At 49.0% G+C, this 21883-nt stretch overlaps 2 protein-coding genes across 2 annotated transcripts in view; one reads left to right on the forward strand and one right to left on the reverse strand.

The window, feature by feature from the left end:
* The first annotated feature begins 4522 nt into the window (after nucleotides 1–4522).
* UPP2 (uridine phosphorylase 2) lies at nucleotides 4523–12698 on the forward strand. The gene is made up of 7 exons (XM_059476490.1): nucleotides 4523–4639; nucleotides 5218–5335; nucleotides 6363–6521; nucleotides 8526–8640; nucleotides 9222–9431; nucleotides 10651–10797; nucleotides 11164–12698. Exons 1-7 carry the CDS (start codon nucleotides 4614–4616, stop codon nucleotides 11310–11312), a joined length of 924 nt encoding a protein of 307 aa, XP_059332473.1. The 5' UTR covers nucleotides 4523–4613; the 3' UTR covers nucleotides 11313–12698.
* Nucleotides 12699–12753: 55 nt separating this feature from the next.
* The window catches only part of CCDC148 (coiled-coil domain containing 148), a 47774-nt gene continuing 38644 nt past the window's right edge, over nucleotides 12754–21883 (reverse strand). Inside the window, exons 11-15 of the mRNA XM_059476488.1 lie at nucleotides 20479–20619; nucleotides 19117–19235; nucleotides 15882–15999; nucleotides 14189–14329; nucleotides 12754–13187 (exon numbers count right to left, since the gene is read on the reverse strand). Of these exons, the coding sequence (XP_059332471.1) occupies nucleotides 13041–13187; nucleotides 14189–14329; nucleotides 15882–15999; nucleotides 19117–19235; nucleotides 20479–20619 (666 nt within the window). The 3' untranslated portion in view covers nucleotides 12754–13040. The remainder of the gene's footprint in view (nucleotides 13188–14188; nucleotides 14330–15881; nucleotides 16000–19116; nucleotides 19236–20478; nucleotides 20620–21883) is intronic.

Genomic DNA, 21883 nt, shown 5'->3' on the forward strand with positions numbered 1-21883 from the left:
GCTTCCCCTCAGGGAAAACATGTCCTGACAAGCTGCAGTTACTCTAGTGCCCCGAGGGTTTGTGGAGCCTGGTTCCTTTGGGGAGTGTTTTACTGTCTGCTCCCAATGCCAAGAGCAGCGTTATACCAATAATAAACAAGGTAAAACATGGAGCCGGAGCAAACAGCTGATAAAAATCCACATTTTGCTTTCCTGGCTCCACAGAACAGGCTGGGTAAGGAAACCTTTGTGCTGCTGGCACATGGCCTTCCTCCTGTCAGGTAAAACACTCCGGTGCTTCTGCTGCTCTCTGATGCCGACTGCCAGCACTTGTCACTACAGGAATGCACAGGACATGCCTCGGACTGTGGATGTTCCCCAGCTCCCTGCTATGGCAGCAGAGCTGTGAGGCTGCATGGGCACATGCCCACATGCCAACAGCTCCCTGCTATGGCAGCAGAGCTGTGAGGCTGTATGGGCACATGCCAACAGCTCCCTGCTATGGCAGCAGAGCTATGAGGCTGCATGGGCACATGCCCACATGCCAACAGCTCCCTGCTATGGCAGCAGAGCTATGAGGCTGCATGGGCACATGCCCACATGCCAACAGCTCCCTGCTATGGCAGCAGAGCTATGAGGCTGCATGGACACATGCCCACATGCCCACAGCTCCCTGCTATGGCAGCAGAGCTGTGAGGCTGTATGGGCACATGCCCACATGCCCACAGCTCCCTGCTATGGCAGCAGAGCTGTGAGGCTGCATGGGCACATGCCCACATGCCAACAGCTCCCTGCTATGGCAGCAGAGCTATGAGGCTGTACGGGCACATGCCCACAGCTCCCTGCTATGGCAGCAGAGCTGTGAGGCTGCATGGGCACATGCCCACATGCCAACAGCTCCCTGCTATGGCAGCAGAGCTATGAGGCTGTACGGGCACATGCCCACATGCCAACAGCTCCCTGCTATGGCAGCAGAGCTATGAGGCTGTATGGGCACATGCCAACAGCTCCCTGCTATGGCAGCATAGCTGTGAGGCTGCATGGGCACATGCCCACATGCCCACAGCTCCCTGCTATGGCAGCAGAGCTATGAGGCTGCATGGGCACATGCCCACATGCCAACAGCTCCCTGCTATGGCAGCAGAGCTGTGAGGCTGCATGGGCACAGGCTCAATGCCCTGCCGGGTGGCGGTGGAGGATCTCACTCCCGCGACGGGCACCACCTGCCTCCTGGCCAGCCCGAGCCGGCGGCCACAGACAGACAGGGCTGAGCTCCGGGCTGCTGGAACATGTCACCCAGCAGCAGCAGCAGCAGCAGCAGCAGCAGCACGGCGGGAGGGAAGGCAGAGCCGAGCCGAGCGGAGCAGGAGCTGCCGGGGCTCGCAGGGAGCGAGGCTGCAGAGCCTGGCAGGACACGGCGGGTGCGAGCTCCCTGCCGCGCACAGGCTGCCATCGCTGTCTGTTCTAAAATAGCATTTAACATGACAAGGGGTGTCGGATGGGCGCGGGGAGCGCTGGCTCTCCCCATCTCTTCCCTTGCCGAGAGCCTGTCTACACTGCCATATGTTATTCTGCGTATATTTCATCGTGCTTTATTTGTCATCCTCTAGCACATATGGTAACAGCTCCACTGCCTGGCACTTGGAGAGGCTGGATTTAGCTCTGAATCAGGCACAAACAAACACTCACTTGGGGCAGTGCTCTTTGCTTCTCACCATCCCCACCTCCCCACAGGAAGTGAAACAGGCAGGCAGCTGAGCTAGATCAGCACTGCAGGTCTCTTTCAACTGAAAGCATTTTATTTTAGTATTTTATCCTATCCTAGTCCATTATTCTATTCTATTCTATTCTATTCTATTCTATTCTATTCTATTCTATTCTATTCTATTCTATTCTATTCTATTCTATTCTATTCTATTCTATTCCATTCCATTCCATTCCATTCCATTCCATTCCATTCTGCAGCCTCTGGCATGCAAAGCAGGAGAGGCAGAAAAAGAACAGCCACAATTCAGTTTGGGATTTACTGAAAGCCATCCCAAAGAAGAACAACCCTGGGAAAAATAATCACAGACACAGGAACGAAAGGTGAGGGACTGCTCATACTGGCCAGGCAGGGAGCTGACCTGAGCCAGACAGGCCCTGAAACCTGAATGACCATGGTGATGGCTGCTGTCCCTTCTCTTCAACGTCACTTCTAGGAAGCCAAAAGCACAATCCAACAATTTCCCTTGGTGCAATCATGTTTACTTAAACAGAACACCCTGGCTCCTTTTACCTTGGGCACAGCAGGGACAAACACCATAGGAGCATTGCTTGCCCGCCAGTTCTCAGCCTGACATTCCAGATAGAGCTGTGGCTCCAGGGGACTCTGTCCCTGCTCACTCAGCAGGAACACCCTCCAAAATCTAGCCCCTTTTGCCAGCACAGGGGAGGTCCCTGCCTGGGACCGGGCACACCAGGGGCAGAGGCTGTAGCAGGCAGGGCAGGGGCTTTGCTGACCACCAGGCAGGGATGTCCCAGCTGGTTGTGCTGGAACACTATTTCTCATAAGAAAATACTTAAGAATTTGTCCATGTGCTTGGGAAAATTCTTTTATCGTGGGATGGTTTGAACCATGCAGGTGTGGACCCTTCCGGATATGCCCAGAAATACTCTGCATGTAAGGGAGGCAGAGAAAGGGGAGACATGGAAGCATTGCCTTTACCAGCCCAGGCAGCATGTGGGAACACTCATGCCCTGCCACAGAGTCACTCAGGTGTCCAGCTGTCTGTCCATCTGTCCACACATCCATCCACCATTCTGCTGAACCCTTTCACCCCTGATGAAAGCCCTGCCCGGCCCTGCTGGAGGTGGGTGCAGGGCCAGGGCCTCGTGTTCCTCCAACCAAATAGGACCAGAGAAGGAGGAGAATCCACAGGAAGCCTCAGCCTGATCCCACTCCCCAGAGCACTACCAGCCACCTCTGGCAAACAGCAGCAAACCTTCTGCTGGTTTCTCAGATCAGGTAACTCTCATTGGACATGACTGGAAGCCCTGCATGGAGCCCACTGCACAATGTGCTGTGTCCCTGAAACCACAGCAACCACACCAAGTGACTCCAGCAGGCAGAAGGTGCCTGCAGCCCCAAGGAAACTTTTTCTGTGCCCCTCACAGAAATCTGGTGCTTTTTGAAAGGGAGAAGAGTCTCCAGATCCTCATTCTTCAGGAGTGCTATGGAGCATCAGTAATAAGTCATTTTTGGCAGGCATATGTGAACAGCATCCAAGGAAGGAGAACTTCATCAGAGCAGAGAAATCCTTCCAGCCTGCCTTGGTATGACTCCAGCAAGCCTGAAATATCCCTGAGAGCTCAGCTCCTTCCCCTTCTCAGAGCTATCCTGACCCTATCTTGGGCAAGGCACCCAATTTGCATGTTCCCAGGCCACTGGCTTGCAGTGTTGGCTTATTTTTATCCAGGGTTTTGCAATTTAAAGTCAGTTTGGGTAGCAAAATGGGCATTTGCTCAGGGAAAGACTTCCTTAGTTACAACAATTTCTGTCCCTCCCCATTAGAAAAGCAGGACCACATCACTGCCTGAATGCAGGGTGCAAGTGAGCCCCACACAATGTGCTTTCACCCAATAATTACCTATGCCTTCTCTAATTATCAGAGCTTCCATTGACAATTCCCAGAGGCCAACAGCAAATGCCAGGTTCTGCCCCTCCAGCAGCTGCCTGAAATATCTTCCAGGGCAGTGTCTCCTGTCATTGGGACAGGAAGCAGGACCAGTATCTCCAGTCTCCTCCTGCCCCTGCAGGAGCATCACACGCTCGTCCCACAGTCCCACAAGCACTCTGGCTGCCCTGGGCTGCCCTTTCCCGGGGAGCTGGGCAAGGCTGTCCCTGGCACACAGAGCACTGTTCTGACAGGCTCCTGGGCTGAGACAGGGCTGGGTGGACCACGAGAGCCAACAGTGAGTGCTGTCTGGGCATTGCTGAGAGTGAAATTAGCCCGCCCAGGCCAGCCTGGTGGTCCAGAAGCTGTTCTGAGCAGGGCTGGAGGTTGGCTACAGCCCAAATTCTGGTTTTGTGCACCCCAGACAAATGCAGGGACGTTTTGTATTTGTACCTACTGGGGCCAGAGAATGGCTCAGCTGACAGAAGTGTCCAGGCCAGCAGCAGTGGCCAGGCTGTCATTGTCCTTCAGTCCCCAGGGCCAAGGAAACAGAGCCCGAGGTGGGAGCATAGCAACATCCAGCTTGGACGTACCATCTCCCCAGGGTGCACATGTGCAGCCACGTGCCCGGTGCCCTTCCCACCGGCCAGAGGGCACAACGTCACCAGAGGGCCAGCAGGTCACTGGCCCCGGCCCCAGGGCCACCAGTCAAGGTTATTGGTGACGCACCTGCCCAAAAAGCCAGTCTGGGAGGAACCATGCCAGCCCAGGAGGAAGCTTGGCATGCAGGAGCTGGCGGCAGGGCCTGGCCACTGTTGACCTTGGGAGCTGCACAAAGCACAGGAGGTATTTAACCCCCTGGAGAGCCCCTAGAAACCTCTTCTGACTCTAAACCTCGACAGCTGAGAACACAGGCAGTGTTTTCCTTACCTTTTCACAGGCAGGGTATCGCCTTCAGCTGACTCAGGAGGAGCCGCTATGACCGAAACAACAAGTTATTCGGGGTGAGTAACGGGAACATCTGAATCTGTTTTAATAAGAGAAGAAAAATGCCCTCCGGGTTTCATTTAGGCCTCATTTATAAGAGTATCCTGCACTGTTAGTTGCTTCCCATCTCTTACAGCAGGTGGAAAGAGACAGCAAGCTGGCCTCTGGCTGCCTGCAGTGTCTGCACTCACCCTGCCAGGCAGTTATTTGGGACAAGTGTGAAATCCTGATTTGCTAAGAGCTTAATAAACTTTCACATAGAAAATAGCACAGTATATCACCCCCGGGCATTGCTGGCAAAACCCTATGAAGGAAAGAGCTAAGGTAGCCATTGAAAAAAATTGATAAATACTGAGACATACTTTTTGCCAAATACATAGATATAATAGCAGACACGTCAAAGAAGTTACCTGGAGCAGAAAGACAGCTGGTCCAAACTCACACACAGCTGGCTTGCCCCTTGTCCCTCTGTCATCCCTTGTCCAACACCAGGGCTGTGGAACTTCCAGGCTGCCCTGTGCCCCACTTCTGCCTGTCCCCCTCCCTGTGGGCACTGCCTGGTGCCCCAACTGATCTCCTTGTTGTCTCCCTGCAGGAATGGGTTTGTCCTTGTTAAAAACCCACATCTGGACCTGATGGAGGAGGATGTCCTGTACCACTTGGACTTGGGAACGAAGACGCACAACCTGCCAGCAATGTTTGGGGACATAAAGGTAAAGAGCAGGTCCAAAAGCGAGGCAGCAGCTCCCCCTGCACAGGCTCTGCAGCTGTGCATCCCATGGTGCTGCCAGCCCATGCTGGGCCCCACTGCTGCCAAAGCTCCTGTGGGGTGGGGTCTGGCTGCTCAGCTAAGGGACTCCGCAGCCAAACCAGCCCGGGCAAGGAGGTTGTCTGTCCTTGTTTGTTTTGGGCAGAAACCACAACAGAAAATTATCTTTTTAAAAACCTGTAGCTCTGTAAAACCCGATTTAATATTGGCCCCATGTTGGAGGACAGACAGAAGAGGCATTTGTCCAAAGAATCTTGATCATCATTTACTGGAGACAAGGGAAAGAGAATGTCATATCAGTTTTGGCTGAGACCTGCTGTCAAAACTGACTTGTCATGATGGCATCCTCTTTAATTTCAAACCAGAGTCTTTCCCTGGTTGTGTGGGGGAAGAGCCTCAGTGCCCAGGGCTGGAGCAGCCTTGCAAGCACAGCGTGGGCTCCTGTGCCCTGCACCCTGGCAGCAGGATCAGCACTGCCCTGGCAGCTGCACTCTCACCCTCCTCCTACCCTCAGAGAGCGTATTTTCCTTCAATATTTAAAATTTGTCCTTTTTACTCGCTGACTTTATAGCCTCTGTGCCATCAGCAGTGCTCACTAATTGCAGTCAGCATTGTTCATAGAATAAATTAAGCAATGAGCTCCTCCAACATCTGGGTTTGCTTTGCTATCCCCGGTGATACTACCAGCTCAAATTTGTGAAATTATTTTAGATTTTCTTGCCCAGGACTGATACCCAAGTACGTGCAGCTGTATGGCTGCCCAGACCCAGGGCAGCTGCCACCCTGCCAGAGTGAAAACCTGGGTTTCATGACGCTCAGGTGTTCCACTGTCCCTTGACTGATGGTGAGGAAGGCCATCCTGCTGCCTTCTCTGGAAAGACGTGCGTGGCACAGCCACACCGCCACACTCAGGCTGACTGGGGGTACCTGTTCTGGCCAAGCACCAACTCCTCACTGGTGTTTCCTTGCAGTTTGTGTGCGTGGGCGGCAGCCCCAACAGGATGCGGGCGTTCGCGCAGTTCATGCAGCGGGAGCTGGGGCTGGCGGCTGCCGGCGAGGACGTGGCTGACATCTGCGCGGGCTCGGACCGCTACGCCATGTACCGGGCAGGGCCCGTGCTCTCCATCAGCGTGAGTTCTGTGTGTGCAATCGGGGCACAGGGAGCGTCTGCCCGGCACAGGGACGGGGCTCGCACGGCCTCTCCCTCACATGCCCTCGCCTCCCCCAGCACCCACCAGCAGAGCCTTTTCCTCCTTTCACTGTTCAGCCGCTGCCACCAGTGCAACCTCAGCCATGGCAAAGCTGCTCCTGTTTGAATAGCATTCCCCAGCACCCGCACTCTCCATTTGGAAAGGGCTGCATCAACAACAGACACGCACATGTTCTGCTCTGCTCAGTTTGGGAGACAAAACCACTTCTCACTACACATAACTATGAAACGCTGCTGGGAGCATTACATTGATACCAGCTCTAAAAGAAAAAGCTGGCCTTATTATTAATTATTCTTTTAGAGCAGGATTTTTGGCACTGAACAAAGGAAAAAGCAAACACAGGCTGTGCTGGGGAGCACTCACACCTAAAAGTTTGGTCCTGACACCATTTCTTCAGGCACAAGATTAGTCTGAAGTGTGATTCACAGCAGATGGAATCACTCACACAACAGAGCTCGTGTTTCGTCCTCTGAAAAAACCAAACAAATTCTGACCAAGGGAATCAATCTGAGAGGATCCAAGGGGGAGAGCTGTCACAAGATTTGCTGTTCCCCAGCCTGGCAACAGCAGTGACATGGCCAGAAGCAAGCCCTCACTGAGCTCGTGGCCATGCACCAGCTTTGGCCAGTGCAGAAGGGGACACGGGGCAGAGCACATGGCCACCCTGAGAAGCATCATGCAGAGCTGCTGCCAACATCACATTTCTGCAAGTTGCTTAGAAACACAACTGAGCTCAAACATACAGGGGCAGGAACACAGATTCCAGCTCTGAATATTTACAATGAGAATTAATTTTTTAGGCATCGGCAAATAAGCCAGGCTGATGTTCCAGAATAACAACATGAAAAAATATTTCATATTTAAAACATGATACTAGGCAAACAGAGCACTGCTCTCACAGCTCAAAGAGAAAGGAGACAAAGCAACACAAAAACAGGCTGTGTACCTTAATCAATGGTGCTTCCATACATGCTTCCTTCAGGTTTTTGAAGATGATAGCAAAACCAAAAAAATGTGAGGCACTTTCAAAAGGAAAAACCAAACTCCACAGCACCAAACACTTTTTGTACTTAAAAGTAAAGCTAAGAAAAGGATGTTGGTCTAGCAATGGAGCAGAAGACAGATGACCTAGCAATAAGCACTGGGCAAATGCAGCAGAAGCCCCAGCAGCTCCAGGCCTGCAGAACTTCTGCCTGCCCTGGGAGCAGCAGCAGAGATGGGAGTGGGGCAGCACTCTCCATGGAGTAGGGGAACCAGCCGGGGCCAGCAGTGGGGAGCTGGTAGCCAGGCAGGTGCTAGGGACACAAGGGCAGCAGGGCAGGGAATGTCAGCCAGGAAGAGGGACAGGCAGCCTGCAAGGCACGCAGCAAACACCTGACCCTGTCCTCAGCAAGGGACACAAACCCTTCCATTGTCCATTGTGCCCAGCAATGTTGCAGAGATGCTCCAGTGTGGGGTGAGGACAGGCTGGAAGGCACATGGAGAAGTGAAGGCTCAGGTTGTTCTTGATGTAATTCATCACTCCCAGAGCACAAGCAGGACACAACAAAGTGCAAGTCAGCACATGGTGTAAGGACAGGCAATGCATGGGGAAGGTCTGGGAGCATTCAGATGTTGGGATGTATTTGTGGACCCTCCTTGAAGGACGGGCACCATCTGTGTGCCCACACAGGGTCCCCAGGGATGAACACCAGCTCTACTAACTTGAAGAACCTTTAAAGCATCGAGGGGAGAAGAACGGATTAGACACCTCACCTGGACAGACTAAAAAGACCCCAAGATGTCTCTTCCCCCTCAAAAAAATTGCTGTTGGCATCATCAGCAGAAGAGGCCACAGCCTAACCCTGAGCTGGTTGTAGTCATGTACCTGTCACCTGCTGCAGCCTCGTGGACTGATGTTTCTCTTTTCTCTCCTTCCAACAGCATGGAATGGGCATCCCTTCCATTTCCATTATGCTTCATGAGCTGATCAAACTGCTGCACCACGCAAAATGCCGGGACGTTACTATTATACGCATCGGTACTTCTGGGGGCTTAGGTAAGCGATACATGGTCTTTCTTCAGAGCAAAACAGCTATTATTAAAAAGAACTCTCAGCAAAAGGTCAGGCAGCTCTGAACTTTAGCATTTTTCCACATCTCTAAATATCCATCACGGTATTTTGTTTCTGGTGAAACCCAGAGAACTTGTAGCAACTGGTTTGGCAGAGTGGACATCCTCAGAGTGCACAAAGGCCTTGATTCCACTACAGCCATGTGTAACTTTCCAAACAGAAAACATGGATTACAGGTGACCCAAATGAATCCGTGTCTCCTGGCTGAGGCAGTGGTTCTGCCCATCCCTGCACAAGCTGGTAGGGGGTACAGGATCTCTACAAGCCAGAAGCAGCTAAACTGTCACTCAGCACATTCTCACAATCACTTACCTGGTGCTGATTCTGTACATTTTACTTGTACATCCGTGCTACTTCATGAATTTCAATTATTCTCTGACATCTTCTTTACTCGCTGAAAAGAAGAGCCCTGCAAGAGGTCTATTGAGATTTTCCTGTCGTGCTGAGGTTTGGCAGCAGGACACAGGTGTTGTGAGCTCTGGCAAGCTCAGCTTCAATTTCCACAGGGATCGAGGCTGGGTCTGTTGTGATCACTGACACGGCCGTGGACTCCTCCTTCCAGCCACGTTTTGAGCAGGTGGTGCTGGGCGATGTGGTGGTGCGGAGCACCGAGCTGGACAAGGACCTTGCGGAGGAGCTGCTCGCCTGCAGCAGGGACATTCCCGACTTCCCCACGCTCATTGGCCACACCATGTGCACCTACGACTTCTACGAAGGTAAAACCAGCTTTGTCTGTCCCTCCTCACCATACATAATGCCAAGTCTTTCCACTCTTCCATGGACAAAGCTGTACAGGGAACCCAGGCCCCAGAAGGGCTGCAGGCAGAGACCCACGTGGTGCTGGGGGGCCCAGGCAGAGCAGGAGGCACCCTCACAACACACAGTACCACTGCTTGCACCTTGCTGAGTTTGCCACAAGCTGCTCCCCTACAGCAAGACTGTCACTACAGAACTACCAAACACTAGGAAAACATTAGGTTGCCTGTGAGATTTCCATAAACAAACTTTGGTTACTCTGGAACCATTTCCTTTGCAAAATTAAATGCTGATTGCAGACTAGATGAAACATAATAAATGAAGAATTAATAATCTGAGCACTATTTATAAACCTTTAGATCTGCTTGCAGATGCAGCCATCTGTGTATTGCTCAAGTCCATATTTTATTTAAACCAAAAGCCCTTTGAGAGGATTAAAGTAGGAGCAGTAATAAATTGAAGGGCGGCCCAGGCTGGCCAGCCACAGGTAATCATTTGCCTGCCCCAGGGCCTTCAGACAGTGTGAGAGGAGGAGCTGCACGGGGCACAGGTGTGCTCTGAGCGCACAGCAGGACAGGCAGAGCCCCCGCAGGGGTCAGAGGAGAGGGTCGGGATGGCTGCCCTCACTGAACAGCGTTAGTCCTGCCTGCAGCGGTACCTGGAGCTGCAGTAGGGCAGCACCAGTGCCCTGGGACCAGCTCCCTGACCACACCGGTGCTGCCCGCACCAGGAATGCCTCTGCAAGCAGTTCCAGCTTCCATCCACAGCAGCCCCTGCAGAAAAACTAAACCCACATTAAAGGGGTTTCCTCTCCTCAGTGTTCCCATTCTGCACAGCTTGTTGCACCTCTTCTGCAGCCAGTTGGCATTTTTGGGGTTGAACCTGGCAGACCTTCACAGCTGATATGCAGCAATGGCCTGTCCCCACAGAGCACAGCATCCGCTGGTACCTCCCTCCTGAGGGCTGACTCCACCTTTTATCATTGTTGAAACCTGCGTCATTCTTTCCCGTACACACACCTCGCTGGCTTTAACACTGAGGGGAATACAAATTAACCAGCTGCTCACAGGAAAACTTTATGTGCCTCAGATAGAATGTGGGCACTGCTGGACTTGCCATTTGCAACTGTGCTCCATGACGCCATGCAAGGCCAACAGCAGTTCTCTGCTTCCTTTCCAGGTCAGGGAAGATTAGATGGTGCATTATGCTCTTTTTCCAGTGAAAAAAAGTTGGAGTACTTAAGGAGGGCTTATGAGGCCGGTGTGAGGAATATTGAGATGGAGTCCAGTGCATTCGCTGCCCTGTGTAGACTGTGTGGCCTCAAAGGTGAGTCTTGTCGCTTCCACCTCCTCCCCACACATGGACTAAACCCCCGCCAAGGATCCTGTTCTGTGTCAGAGGGCCCAACACACATCCTTAATGACTTTATCTAGAAAAGAACGCTAAAGCAAATTTCATAGTTCAGTAAAACCCAAGTGCGCATTAGGAGACCTGAGTGCGTGCTGGACAAACCACCAGCTCGTTCCCTTCAAGCCCCTCCTGGCCCCGTCCCGGCCGTGCTGCCGCAGCCCCTGAGGGTCTGGGGGCAGCGGAGCCGCGGCTCCCGGCTCCGGGCCTGAGGGCCGGGCACGAGGGGCCGTGAGGGCCCGGCGGGCCCGAGCCGGGGGCTGACCGCGCTCCGTCCCCCCGCAGCCGCCGTCGTGTGCGTGACTCTCCTGGACCGGCTGGAGGGGGACCAGATCCGGGCGTCCCACGAGGTGCTGTGGGAGTACCAGCAGCGGCCGCAGCGCCTGATCGCCGCCTTCATCCGCAAGCGCCTGGGGCTCACCCGCACGGACTGAGGCGGCGGCGGCAGCACGGGGCCCGGCCCGGCCCACGGAGCCCGCTCCGGAACGGCAGAGCTGCGGGCCCGGGCTGCCCGGAGCCAGCGGACACCGCGGTGCGGCCGGGACCGCCCTGACACCGTCTGCGCTGGCTGCAAGCTCAGGCTGTGGAACAGAGCTGCAGACTCCTCACTCCTGCCTCCAGCCGCCGTAAAGGACTGTCCTGCTAGGGTCACTCCTGTCCGCAGCGATCTTCCAGGAAGGAGTAAAGACAAAACTCAAGTAAATAACATGAAAATTAATCCGTATTTGTGACCAGCCAAGGGGTCTGCAGAGCTCTCCTGGCATGAGCAGCTGTGAGAAACACCCTTTTACTGCCCTGCATGTTCTCCATGCTCCACTATTTTGTGAAACCCCCCCCCAAAAATCCTTCACTGTATCACTAAAGGCCCCGACTTACCGTTGCACTGAGGTAGCCCAGACTTCTATAGACTTCTACTCAGTCTCTACCCTGAGACATTACGGATATGGAAACAACCACAAGTCTCAGCCTAAAAATCTGTGCCCACTATTTCAAAAACCAATATCTGTTCCCTTTAAACTTTCTTTTTCATTAACATCTTGGTATTTATAAAATATGATAACTATAATCTCAAATTCAGTGGTGCAATTTTTTTTATCTTGTAGATTGGCTTTAAAAGGCAAGGGAAAAAAAAATCAATTGCCTAGGTTTGGGATGATGCCTTTCTGGGAATTGTCTCACAGCCAGTTTGTTCCCTACAGCAGAGCATTGCTGGTCTCCCCACAGGAATATCCAGGGAATATCCCCACAGGAATAGCCAGCTGTGAGGTGTCCAAGTGTGTTTTAAAAATAACGAGTTTCCCCAAAGGAGATACCAAAATAAAAAGCACAAATATTCACAGAACTGTAATTTTAGCACAAGTACACCAAGGCTGAGTTCAGAAGACATCACTGCCCCAGCTCAGGGCAGGCTCTGCAGCATTTCCCCACTAAACTCAGCTGTAACACTGGGATTATGCTGCTTCTGGGCTGACCCTGTGCTCACTCTCAGGAGTGAAAGATAATAAAATAAAGAATATAAGAAATATAAGAATATAAGAATATAAGAAAATAAAGATCCCAGCTCTATTTATAATTTATATGAAAACCTAAACTGCAATATGAAATTGAATGAATGGTTTGCAGTAAATATGATGCAGCAAGTTGCCTTCTAAATATAGACAAAGGTTTATGTTTCACCATAATCAAGGAATATTAGAAACATTCATGGCAATGAAGATTTTATAACTAAAAAAATCAAATTCTCAAGAAACCTGGAAAGAAAATTGTGGGATTTATTCATGTAACATAATAAAATCTAAAGTAACTGCTGTGCTAAGCTATTTTAGACTTCTGCTGCCAATTAAATCCCAGTAATTCCTACTCAAGATGCTGCACATCAGATTGGCCTGGGCTGTGTGCAGGAGTCCTTGAGCACGGTGTCCCTGCTCGCAGTCAAAGGGACACGGGCAATGCCATGAACAGCACACAGTCCAGCCTCTCCAGACCCACACAGGGCAGGTGTAACGTGGTGCTCCCAGCTCACAAAGGCTGCGAGTGCTTGAGAATGGCTGCATGGTCAGGGACCTGAGCAGTTCTAGGACAGCCAAAGGGAATTTAGGGTTTGCATATCGTGGGCCAGACCGGAGCCCTGGTGCTGCTCTGCCCCTCTCATGAGACGTGCTCTACATTTTAAAAGCTGTAGATTCCGTGTCTCTTCTTGGAAGCTTCGGTGGTGGAAGTTTTGACAAAACCTCTCTTGCATAAAGTGTTTTATGCAGTCCAGCTTCTCGGAGAGCGAGCTCGACACGGAGCCTGGGGTCAGAAATGACCTGTTAAAAAAACCACAGCAATGATCAATAGAAGCCACAAAGCTCCCTGAGGAGCTGCTGCCTTTCCCCATGTTCTCCATGCACACAGCCCCAAGTGCAGCACAGACTCCAGTCTCCACCTGGCTGTTCCTGCAGAACCCAAGTGCTTTAAAAGCCTTTATGATTCTTCTCACAGTGTCACCTTGTGCTTACATGGCAGTGCCACTTCCATTTGTCAGAACAACAATTAATCGGAGGGAAATTACTTCTGGAATTTGTCAGAAGTTTTTCTGACAAAATCTGTAAGCCTCTTTCCAATCCTGTTGCATGGTGTGCAGTGGGACTGCACTAGAAGTACAAGGAAGAGCAACACATTGGTTCCAGTTCCAGCATCACCTCCCCAGTGCCCAGAGCTGCTGACACCAGCGCTGGGAACATAATGCTCAGCCCCTGCAGCACAGGAAGGAGCATGGGGATGTGCTGGGTGGGCATCACATACTGCAGCCCCAGCAGCACCAAACCTGTGTGGAGTTGAAACAGAGAAAACATGCTGAGAATTAAGACATAGGACCCAAATATACATGTTCAAAGCATCTTTAAGTTTTGTCAGAACCTTGTACATTGGTCAGATTTGGGGAATTTTAATAACCAAACAAAACCCACATCTTTCCATTACCAAACTGAGAAGCTTTAAAATGTCTTAAAATGGGCAGTGCTGGATAACTTTAGCTGTAGACGATGTTGAATTTCATCTTATTCAGTGTCAAAAGAAAACTTTTACACTGCAGAATTGTACCATAGCTCTTCTCTTTTCATAAATAATTTTGAAATTCCAGAGTGGGAATAATTGCAAATACATTGAGCAGATAGGGAAGAGTGAGGGAATTTAAAGATATCAAGATGTTCCTTGAGTTCATTTGAAATTGAGGGAGCAGCCTCCTCAGCAACCTGAGTGCCCTGAAACATGTGTACAGCCAGTTCAGTTCCTGATTCATTTACCCAGCACGACTGCAGCCCCTTACCTGCTCCTCGCTGTAGGTGTGCAACCTGAACAGGGGCTGCTGCAGCTCAACCTCCTCGTTGGCTCCAATGCCCATCCGAGCTTTTGACGCCACCGTGTCAGCCACTGCTCTGGCAGGATCTAATTCTGCAACAATGGCAACCTAAGGACACAGCACGAACGTCACAATTACTCTGTCTGTGTGGAGCTAAGGCGAGAGCAGGTCACTGTCAGGAGCACACCCTTTGAGAGCACTATCATTCACTCTCTCTGCAGTGACCCTGTAACAGCGGCACAGAGCAAGGGTGTGTGAGGGAGAAGCACAATTCAATTTCAATTTCATATTGCAGATTCATTTTTCAGTATAAATTATAAATTTATACTGAAACCCTGAGCTCTCCAACAGACACTGGCATGAGCTCCAGTGTCCAACCTGGTCTCTACAAGGATCCAGCAGCCTCAAAATTCTGCAATACCCACAATTCCAGACTTTCTTCTTTTTCTTTCAATGCAAACAAAGGTGTTCAGGGTGATAACTCACAATTTTACATAGTCACGGGCAACAGCATTGAGCTATATGCCCCAAATAATACAACTCTGTTTTTTTCTGAAGTACATCTGCTTTAACTGTGTAATTTCCTGTGACTAGATCAATATCAAACACTCCCAGACACTGTATTGTGCCAGAGTTAATATTTTTCATTGCTTACTTTCTTTGTGTTAAAATATTCAGATACAGGCTAATACTACTTTGGAAATACAGAAAGATGCATAAGCAAAATAGCTTAAGTCAGAAGCCCATATGAAGAATGGCTAAAACCAGAAAAAAATACTTTAAATTGCATATGATAATTTTTTAGTCCATCTCTTTAATAAAATATCACCTCTGTATTAACAGGCTGCCCAAATCTAGAGGCCAAATGACTTTAGAAAAGACCTTTCCCACCCTCCCCATACAAACATTGTACATACTTTATGAAGCAGCATTTCATTAGTGTGAAACAAAGAATAGATGTTGATCAGAGAAGTATAATGAAGTGGGAATATCAACATCCAGGCAAAGGCCCCTCTAGAAGCCTTTTCTACTCTGGCAAGAGAATTGACTCAGTGGGAAGAGCTCAACAGATCATGACTACCAACCAGCCTCTTTGGAGGAAAAAACAAGGAGATTACACACAAAAATGTAAATTAAGACAAAATTACTCTTTCAAAAGTCAGCAGTATGAAAAAATAACCCTAGCACTACTTTTACTACTATATTAGAAGCATTAGTAAGCATTTTATGGGTGTCTTTTTAAAAGTAATGTGCAAAAGTTTCAGAGACTCAAATATCTCTGAAGAAAAGTCATCCAAGGTGTGCAAGTTTCCAGAATTTAAAAAGAATATAAATTACTCATAAATCTTGCCTTAGACTCAAGGCAGACTTAAGGTTATTAAAACAAACAAAACCCAGAAAAAATCACAGAAGAAAAATCACATCCAACCTGTAAAAAACCGTCTCTATCTCCTCTCAGATATCAGCAGCTCCTACAGTACATTTAATGTCATAATGTTCCTGTTGTCAGAGCTACAAGGACAAAGGATTTCTAACAGGAGAGCATTGCTGTTGGTCAGCCCCAAGTGCCTTTTACCTCGCTCCCTTATCTGCTTTTGAGAGACCGTTCTTTTATCCCTGCCCGCCCCGCAGCCAGCGCACCGCACCGGGGCCTGCCCACCTGCTGCCGGAGCGCTTCCAGGCGCTTCTCCTTGTGCTGCCGCTGCCGGGCCTGGAGCAGGGCCAGCTCCTTCTTCTGCAGCAGCCGCCTCTCCAGCAGGGCCCGTCGGAACTGCACCCTGCGAGCACAGGGAAACGCTGCCAGGGCACCGCGGCCTTCCTGCTGCCCCGCAGCTCAGACCTGCCGCAGCTCCTCCAGACGCGCCTGGAGAGGCCGCGCGGGCCCATCTCAACGCCTCAGAAACACAAGGGTGCTTCTCACTCCAGGGTGTGCTTGGTTGGAGCTCTTTGGGCAAGGGGAGTTTGGGAGGTTGTGCTTTTTCATTTGTTTCTCAGTGGGTTTTGGCTGATCAGTTGTTCTTTTAAACAACTTGGCTAACCTTTCAGATTCCATGTCTAGACCACAGATTTTCTCTAGCATGCTTTATTATATATAGCCCTGGTACTCTTTTTTCTCCCCCATTTTCTTTGCCAAGAAGAAATGTTCTCTCACATCTGCGTATGGCAGAAGAAATCTTTCCTATAACCCTTTCCATTAAAAGAAACGCCCCACTCCCAGTCTTGTCCCTGGAAAAAGGAAAAAATACTTGAGACTTGCACCCTTCTTTAAAAGGAAAAAGCTGAAGGTTCACATCAGTAACTCCAGAACTTTACCCACAGCACTACTGTGCTGCTCCAAACTTCACTGCAGGCATTTTTAGACTATTGTGCAGAGTTTGTTCCTTATGTGAGCTATAGATATTTGTTGGGATGTCACTTTTAGTCCTTCTGCAGGAGGTGCCAATGCCATGCTTTGAATTTGGAGAATTACCCTCCTTTTGCCCTTCAAATCTGAACTTGCCTTTAGAGAAATAGAGACAAGACTGCTGCTCCAACTACAATAAAACATGTATTGTTATTTTTTTAGTCTCCAAATTTTAGTAAGCTCAAAGGAGTATAAAACTTGTACTATAAACTGCAACAATCAGAACTAAACCTATAGTTCTGCTGGTGGCTAGTGAAGACCTCTGTGTCAATAACCCAATCACAATTAGCAGGACAAACAGATTTATCCCAAGAGTGTGGTACAAGGCTGCCTGAGGGTACCCCAGAGAGGCTTCCAGTTTCTCAGAGTGTCCAGTGTAGTTTAGGCAGAGAAATGCTACACCAGCAGTGCTCAGTGGTCATTCTGTGCCAGGGAAAAAGCCTAATCTGCTTTTTATATGGAGAACATTTAATAAAAAGCAGACCTTCATGTTTATTGAAAAATGACAAAAATTATGCTGAAATTCTTTCACTCTGCTTGAGCTGACTATTGTGATACATGTTTTAAAATACTCCAGAGTTATCAAACATAAAATTAAATACTCTGGAAGCTTCTGTGCCAAGCCAAGAAGGAAGACTGGGGAGCACTTGGCCAGGCCTAAGGTCAAACACTTTGTGTGCCCCTGGCAGTTTTCCTGGCCAGGGGAATACAAAGCAGTGCTAAACTGAAGCATCCTGAGGCCTTTGTGTGCCCAGTTTGAACCAGTCCGGGTGATCCCGGCTGACTGCAGCCAGGGCGCAGCCAGGGAGCAGGGCAGAGCCAGGCACTGTGAGGCTCCTGTTCTGGGCTGTGCTGCCATCCTCCACAGGCTGCAGAGAGCACAGCCAGCAGTATCGGAGATGGAGTTCATTGTCAGCAGGCAATGGCACAGCAATGAAATCCACACCAGGGAAGGCAGACACCTTGGAAATACATCCGCAACTGTGCATGATGTTCCTAAGTTGGAACATCCTTCCAATTTTTATACTTGGCTTTTATACTTGGTCTGAAACCAAGTGCCTTTAATCCCTTACTTTGACCTGGTCAGAGCCCAGGCTATTGCAATTACAAACTAAGACCTGAATAAACAGAAAACCGTAGTGACTCTGTTATAATAGTTTCTTTTTCATAAACAAAGAAAATTAGTTAATTTTAAATTAATTTAGTTTGATTAAAAGCAATTCAGGATAATAGCAGAGTTTTAAAAAATATTTTATTGTATTAGAAACTCTATGTTCTATCCAGGCCATCTCCTGTACTTGGAGTAGTCAGTCAGCCCATTTTTTCCTTTTCCAAAGGACCCTGAAAATGTGTTGGATCAGAACTGTGCTAGCAGCCTGTGCCATGTTTGATGAGTGTTCTGCAAAGACTCAAACCCAGTTTCTGTGCTCCGGCAGGGGGCACATGCCAGCACACTGTCAGTTTTGCAGTGCTGCACAGGACATGACAATGCCACATGCGCACCTGAGCCTGGACAGTGAAATGTCTCATTTTGTACAGCAGGTCAGTTCTGAGTGACAGAATGCACAACATTTACTGACTTCTCATTCACAATAGCCTGAAGGGGTGATTATTTTCTCCCAGTAATTCAAATACATGTGTTCCTTCTCCTGTGAGCTAAAACCAGTGCAGGCATGTTTAAGGAAAGGTAGAGATATATTTGTAGCATAAGGACACAGACAAATTAAGTTGTAGAAAGGTGTCGTAACAAAGTAATACTCAAGTAGTGTTTCCCACAGAATCCTTAGGACCAAATTTAATATTCTAATGCCAATGGCACTTTAATCCTATTTTAATTGCACTTCTGGTCTACACAACTTGGTGGCTTCCTCTATGTAAAAAAAGTCAGCCTATGCTTTTGTAAGAGCAGTTATAACCAGACTACATGAAGGGGTTTTTATGTTCCTCTGACAGAGGGATTCCTCTGTGAAATCCAGTATTTCTTCAACAGGCTGTGAAAGGTCATATTGTGCAACAAAGACTTGGCAATTCAAGCCTGAGCAGGCTCAAGTCCTAAATCCCATCAAACTGGTGAAGAGCATCTACAACCAGATGAGCAATTAGGACTCCCTAAGATAACAATAAATATCTTTGAGTTTGTTAATATGTTCCTTGCATTTGCCCCTCAAACAAACCAAACCTGATTATAAATCATTATGCAAAGTGAAATATAGAAGGTCTTATTAATCGGCTACATTTCATGACAGTTTAGTGCTTACAATGGTCTGAAATTTTGATGGATGCTAATTAATTAATTCAAACTGAAATAAATTGCATCTAGGATACAGTCACCTAGGATGCAACCTTACTAGATGGTTTGAAGCATTTGCCAAACAGGAAGGAAAAAAATATCCTCAATTTATTCTAAAAATGAAAGTCAGGAGATCAAAGCAAATTAGATTATAAAAAGATCCTATTGATACTAAAGGTATTTACATTTCATTTCTTTTACCTTTCTCTGTCTTTGGCTGCTTGTTCAGCCATTAATTTTCTCAATTCCTCCAGTTGTTGTAGATCTCTCTCCTCCTGTTCTTGCCACTTGAGCTCTTTCTCAGCCCAGTATTTTTTCAGCTAGAGTTTGACAAAATACAGCAAACAAAATAACACTCATTCCAAAGCCCAGACAGTGAGAACAAAGCAAGAGAAGCATTAAGTTAGAGATTCCAATTTTGATCCTTTTAGAATAAAATTTCTATTTTAGAGCACTACAAGCTAACAGAATATTTACTAGGAGAGCAATAGGGTGTGGAGCTCCCACAGCAAAAGTAGTAAAATCAGACTCTGAACACTAATTTGAATATATTTTGCCACCACAATTTGAAGACCACCACTACTATTCTGCTTGCATTCCCCAGAAAAGCAGTTGCAGTATAAGGTTATCAGCCTTTTTAAGGATCTGGGATGTAAAATACTCCAATGAAACATATGACTGCTGACCCCAAACAGCTGCTATTCCATCTGTGCATAGGCAGAGGGTTGCTCTCTCTAGACGTTACACATAGCTAGAGAAAAGTTTGCACAACCAGAATATTTACAGATAAAATGAATATTGGTGGTGGTTGGGTCAGCACTGGCTCCCTAAAGCTCTTCCTTCCCTGTGCTTTCAGAGCCACCTGCCACTACAATCACCATGTGTACAAAGGCAAATACACAGAACGAGCTGGAACAGAAAGAGGAGCAGCAGCAAAGCTACAGGTGACCTAAGCAGCAGCCGCCACTAAATGTGCCTCTGGACTCAGAGGTAAAAGCTCAGTGAAACAACCACATGGATTTCTGCCATATCCCTTAGGTAAAAAGGCCAACCCAAATTCTTGTGACACAGCTTGATTTTCTAAAGCATTACATTCACTAGAGTGCATTTCTGAGTTCCTGTTAGGCTGCATCCGAGCCATTTCCCAAGGAGTCAGCACACAAGCCCTGGGAGCACTGTCCCCCAGGTGTGCCCTGCAGCTGTGCTGCGCTGCAGGCACGGTGCTGCCGGGCTCCCCTGCTGCATTGCAGCACACAGCTGCAGCACGGGCAGCCTCCCGGAGCTGCTCAAAGCACACACCTGTGCAGGCAGACTGCTGTGCCTCTGTGCTGCTCCTGTGACACTGTGACTTGTGAGAAATGCCACAGAGCAACATAACTGGTGTGCCAGACCAGGCAGCTTTAGAGCTGAAACGGACAGGAGAAAGACCTGACTAATCATTTGCCCATCTCTACATCAATACACAATACTTTACAAGAATACATGTGCTATCAGATCAGCTATAGATTTTAGAAGCAATGGTACACATTAATATATACAAAAATGTATAAAAGTTTCTCATACTTTCTCTTTATCCTGAGCTCTACGAATGGTTTCCTGTTCTCTCTGCAGCCTTTCTCTCTCATCTTCCTTTTCTTTTCTTCTGGCAGCTACAACAGCTTCTAGTTTAGCAGCTTCTTCCTGCTGTGCTTTCCACTGTAGAACCTGGAAGAAATAGTTGAAGAGACAGTCCTGCAGCAGACTGTGTAACACTGATCCTGCCAAGCTGAGACTGCAAAGGAAACTCATGTAATCCTCTTACAAAGTTTTATAATCTTATCAGCAGCACAACCATTTAGCAAGCATTACCTTTCTGCATGTTCGTGTGCAGCTCCCAACTGATAGCATAATATGCAATAAAGTCACATATGAAAAGGTTTTAGGCAAAATTGCTAAAACCATCTAAGGAACTCACATCTCCCTTCATCACTTAGAACCTGTGAAGGGATGGAGACCAAGAGACAGAGAGCAGAGTGCATTTGCAGCCCTCAGCACAGGCACTCCTGTAACAGCTCCCTGCTCACCCAGGGCTCACTGCAGGGACAGGGACCTCACCTCTGTCAGCACGGGTGGTGCAGCCCAGCCTGGGAGCCCTGCTCAGAGCCGTGGGGCCCTGCACATCCCCTTTCTATGGGAGGAGAGCCAGTGCTGCCAGCACAGCAGGACAGGGCCCTGCTCAGAGCCGTGGGGCCCTGCACATCCCCTCCTCTGTGGGAAGGGAGGCAGAGCTGCCCAGCACAGCAGGACAGGGCCCTGCTCAGAGACATGGGGCCCTGCACATCCCCTTTCTATGGGAGGAGAGCCAGTGCTGCCAGCACAGAGCCGTGGGACCCTGCACATCCCCTCCTCTGTGGGAAGGGAGGCAGAGCTGCCCAGCACAGCAGGACAGGGCCACGCTATTTCACCCCTTGTGCAGGGCCTGCCACACTTCCTAACAAGCCTACTGGGGTGGCACGGACCCCCCAGCCCAGCGTGCCAAAAACCCATTCCTGACACAACCCTGACTGTGCAGCTTGTCCCCATACCTGGCCAGGGACAGGGACTCCTCTGCAGTGTCCCGGCCAGAGTGGCCCCATCCACCTTGGGGCTCTCAGAGCAGTTGTGGGCTCATCTGTTTCACATTGCTTTCTACAGGATCAATGATGTCTCCTTTTTGTTGGCTTGCCAGCTCCTCTTGTAATGGATTTGTCAAGCACTAACAGAACTCTGCCTTCCTCTAAGGAGCAAGCATTGCAGCCATTTTTCAGCTGGTTTTCTACACTACAGCACTTTAATACAAAGATATGAAAATGCTTATAATTTTTCCACCTTTACTGCATTTCACTGGCTGTGTGTGCAGATTATTAATTCTTCTGGTTTGTGCTTATAAAAGACGTTCTGTTTAGAAATCCAGCACTCCCCGTGGTCCAAGGTTCTCAGAGAGCTGCAT

This window comes from Ammospiza nelsoni, chromosome 7, assembly GCF_027579445.1.
Source record: "Ammospiza nelsoni isolate bAmmNel1 chromosome 7, bAmmNel1.pri, whole genome shotgun sequence".
NCBI classification, from domain to species: Eukaryota; Metazoa; Chordata; class Aves; order Passeriformes; family Passerellidae; genus Ammospiza; species Ammospiza nelsoni.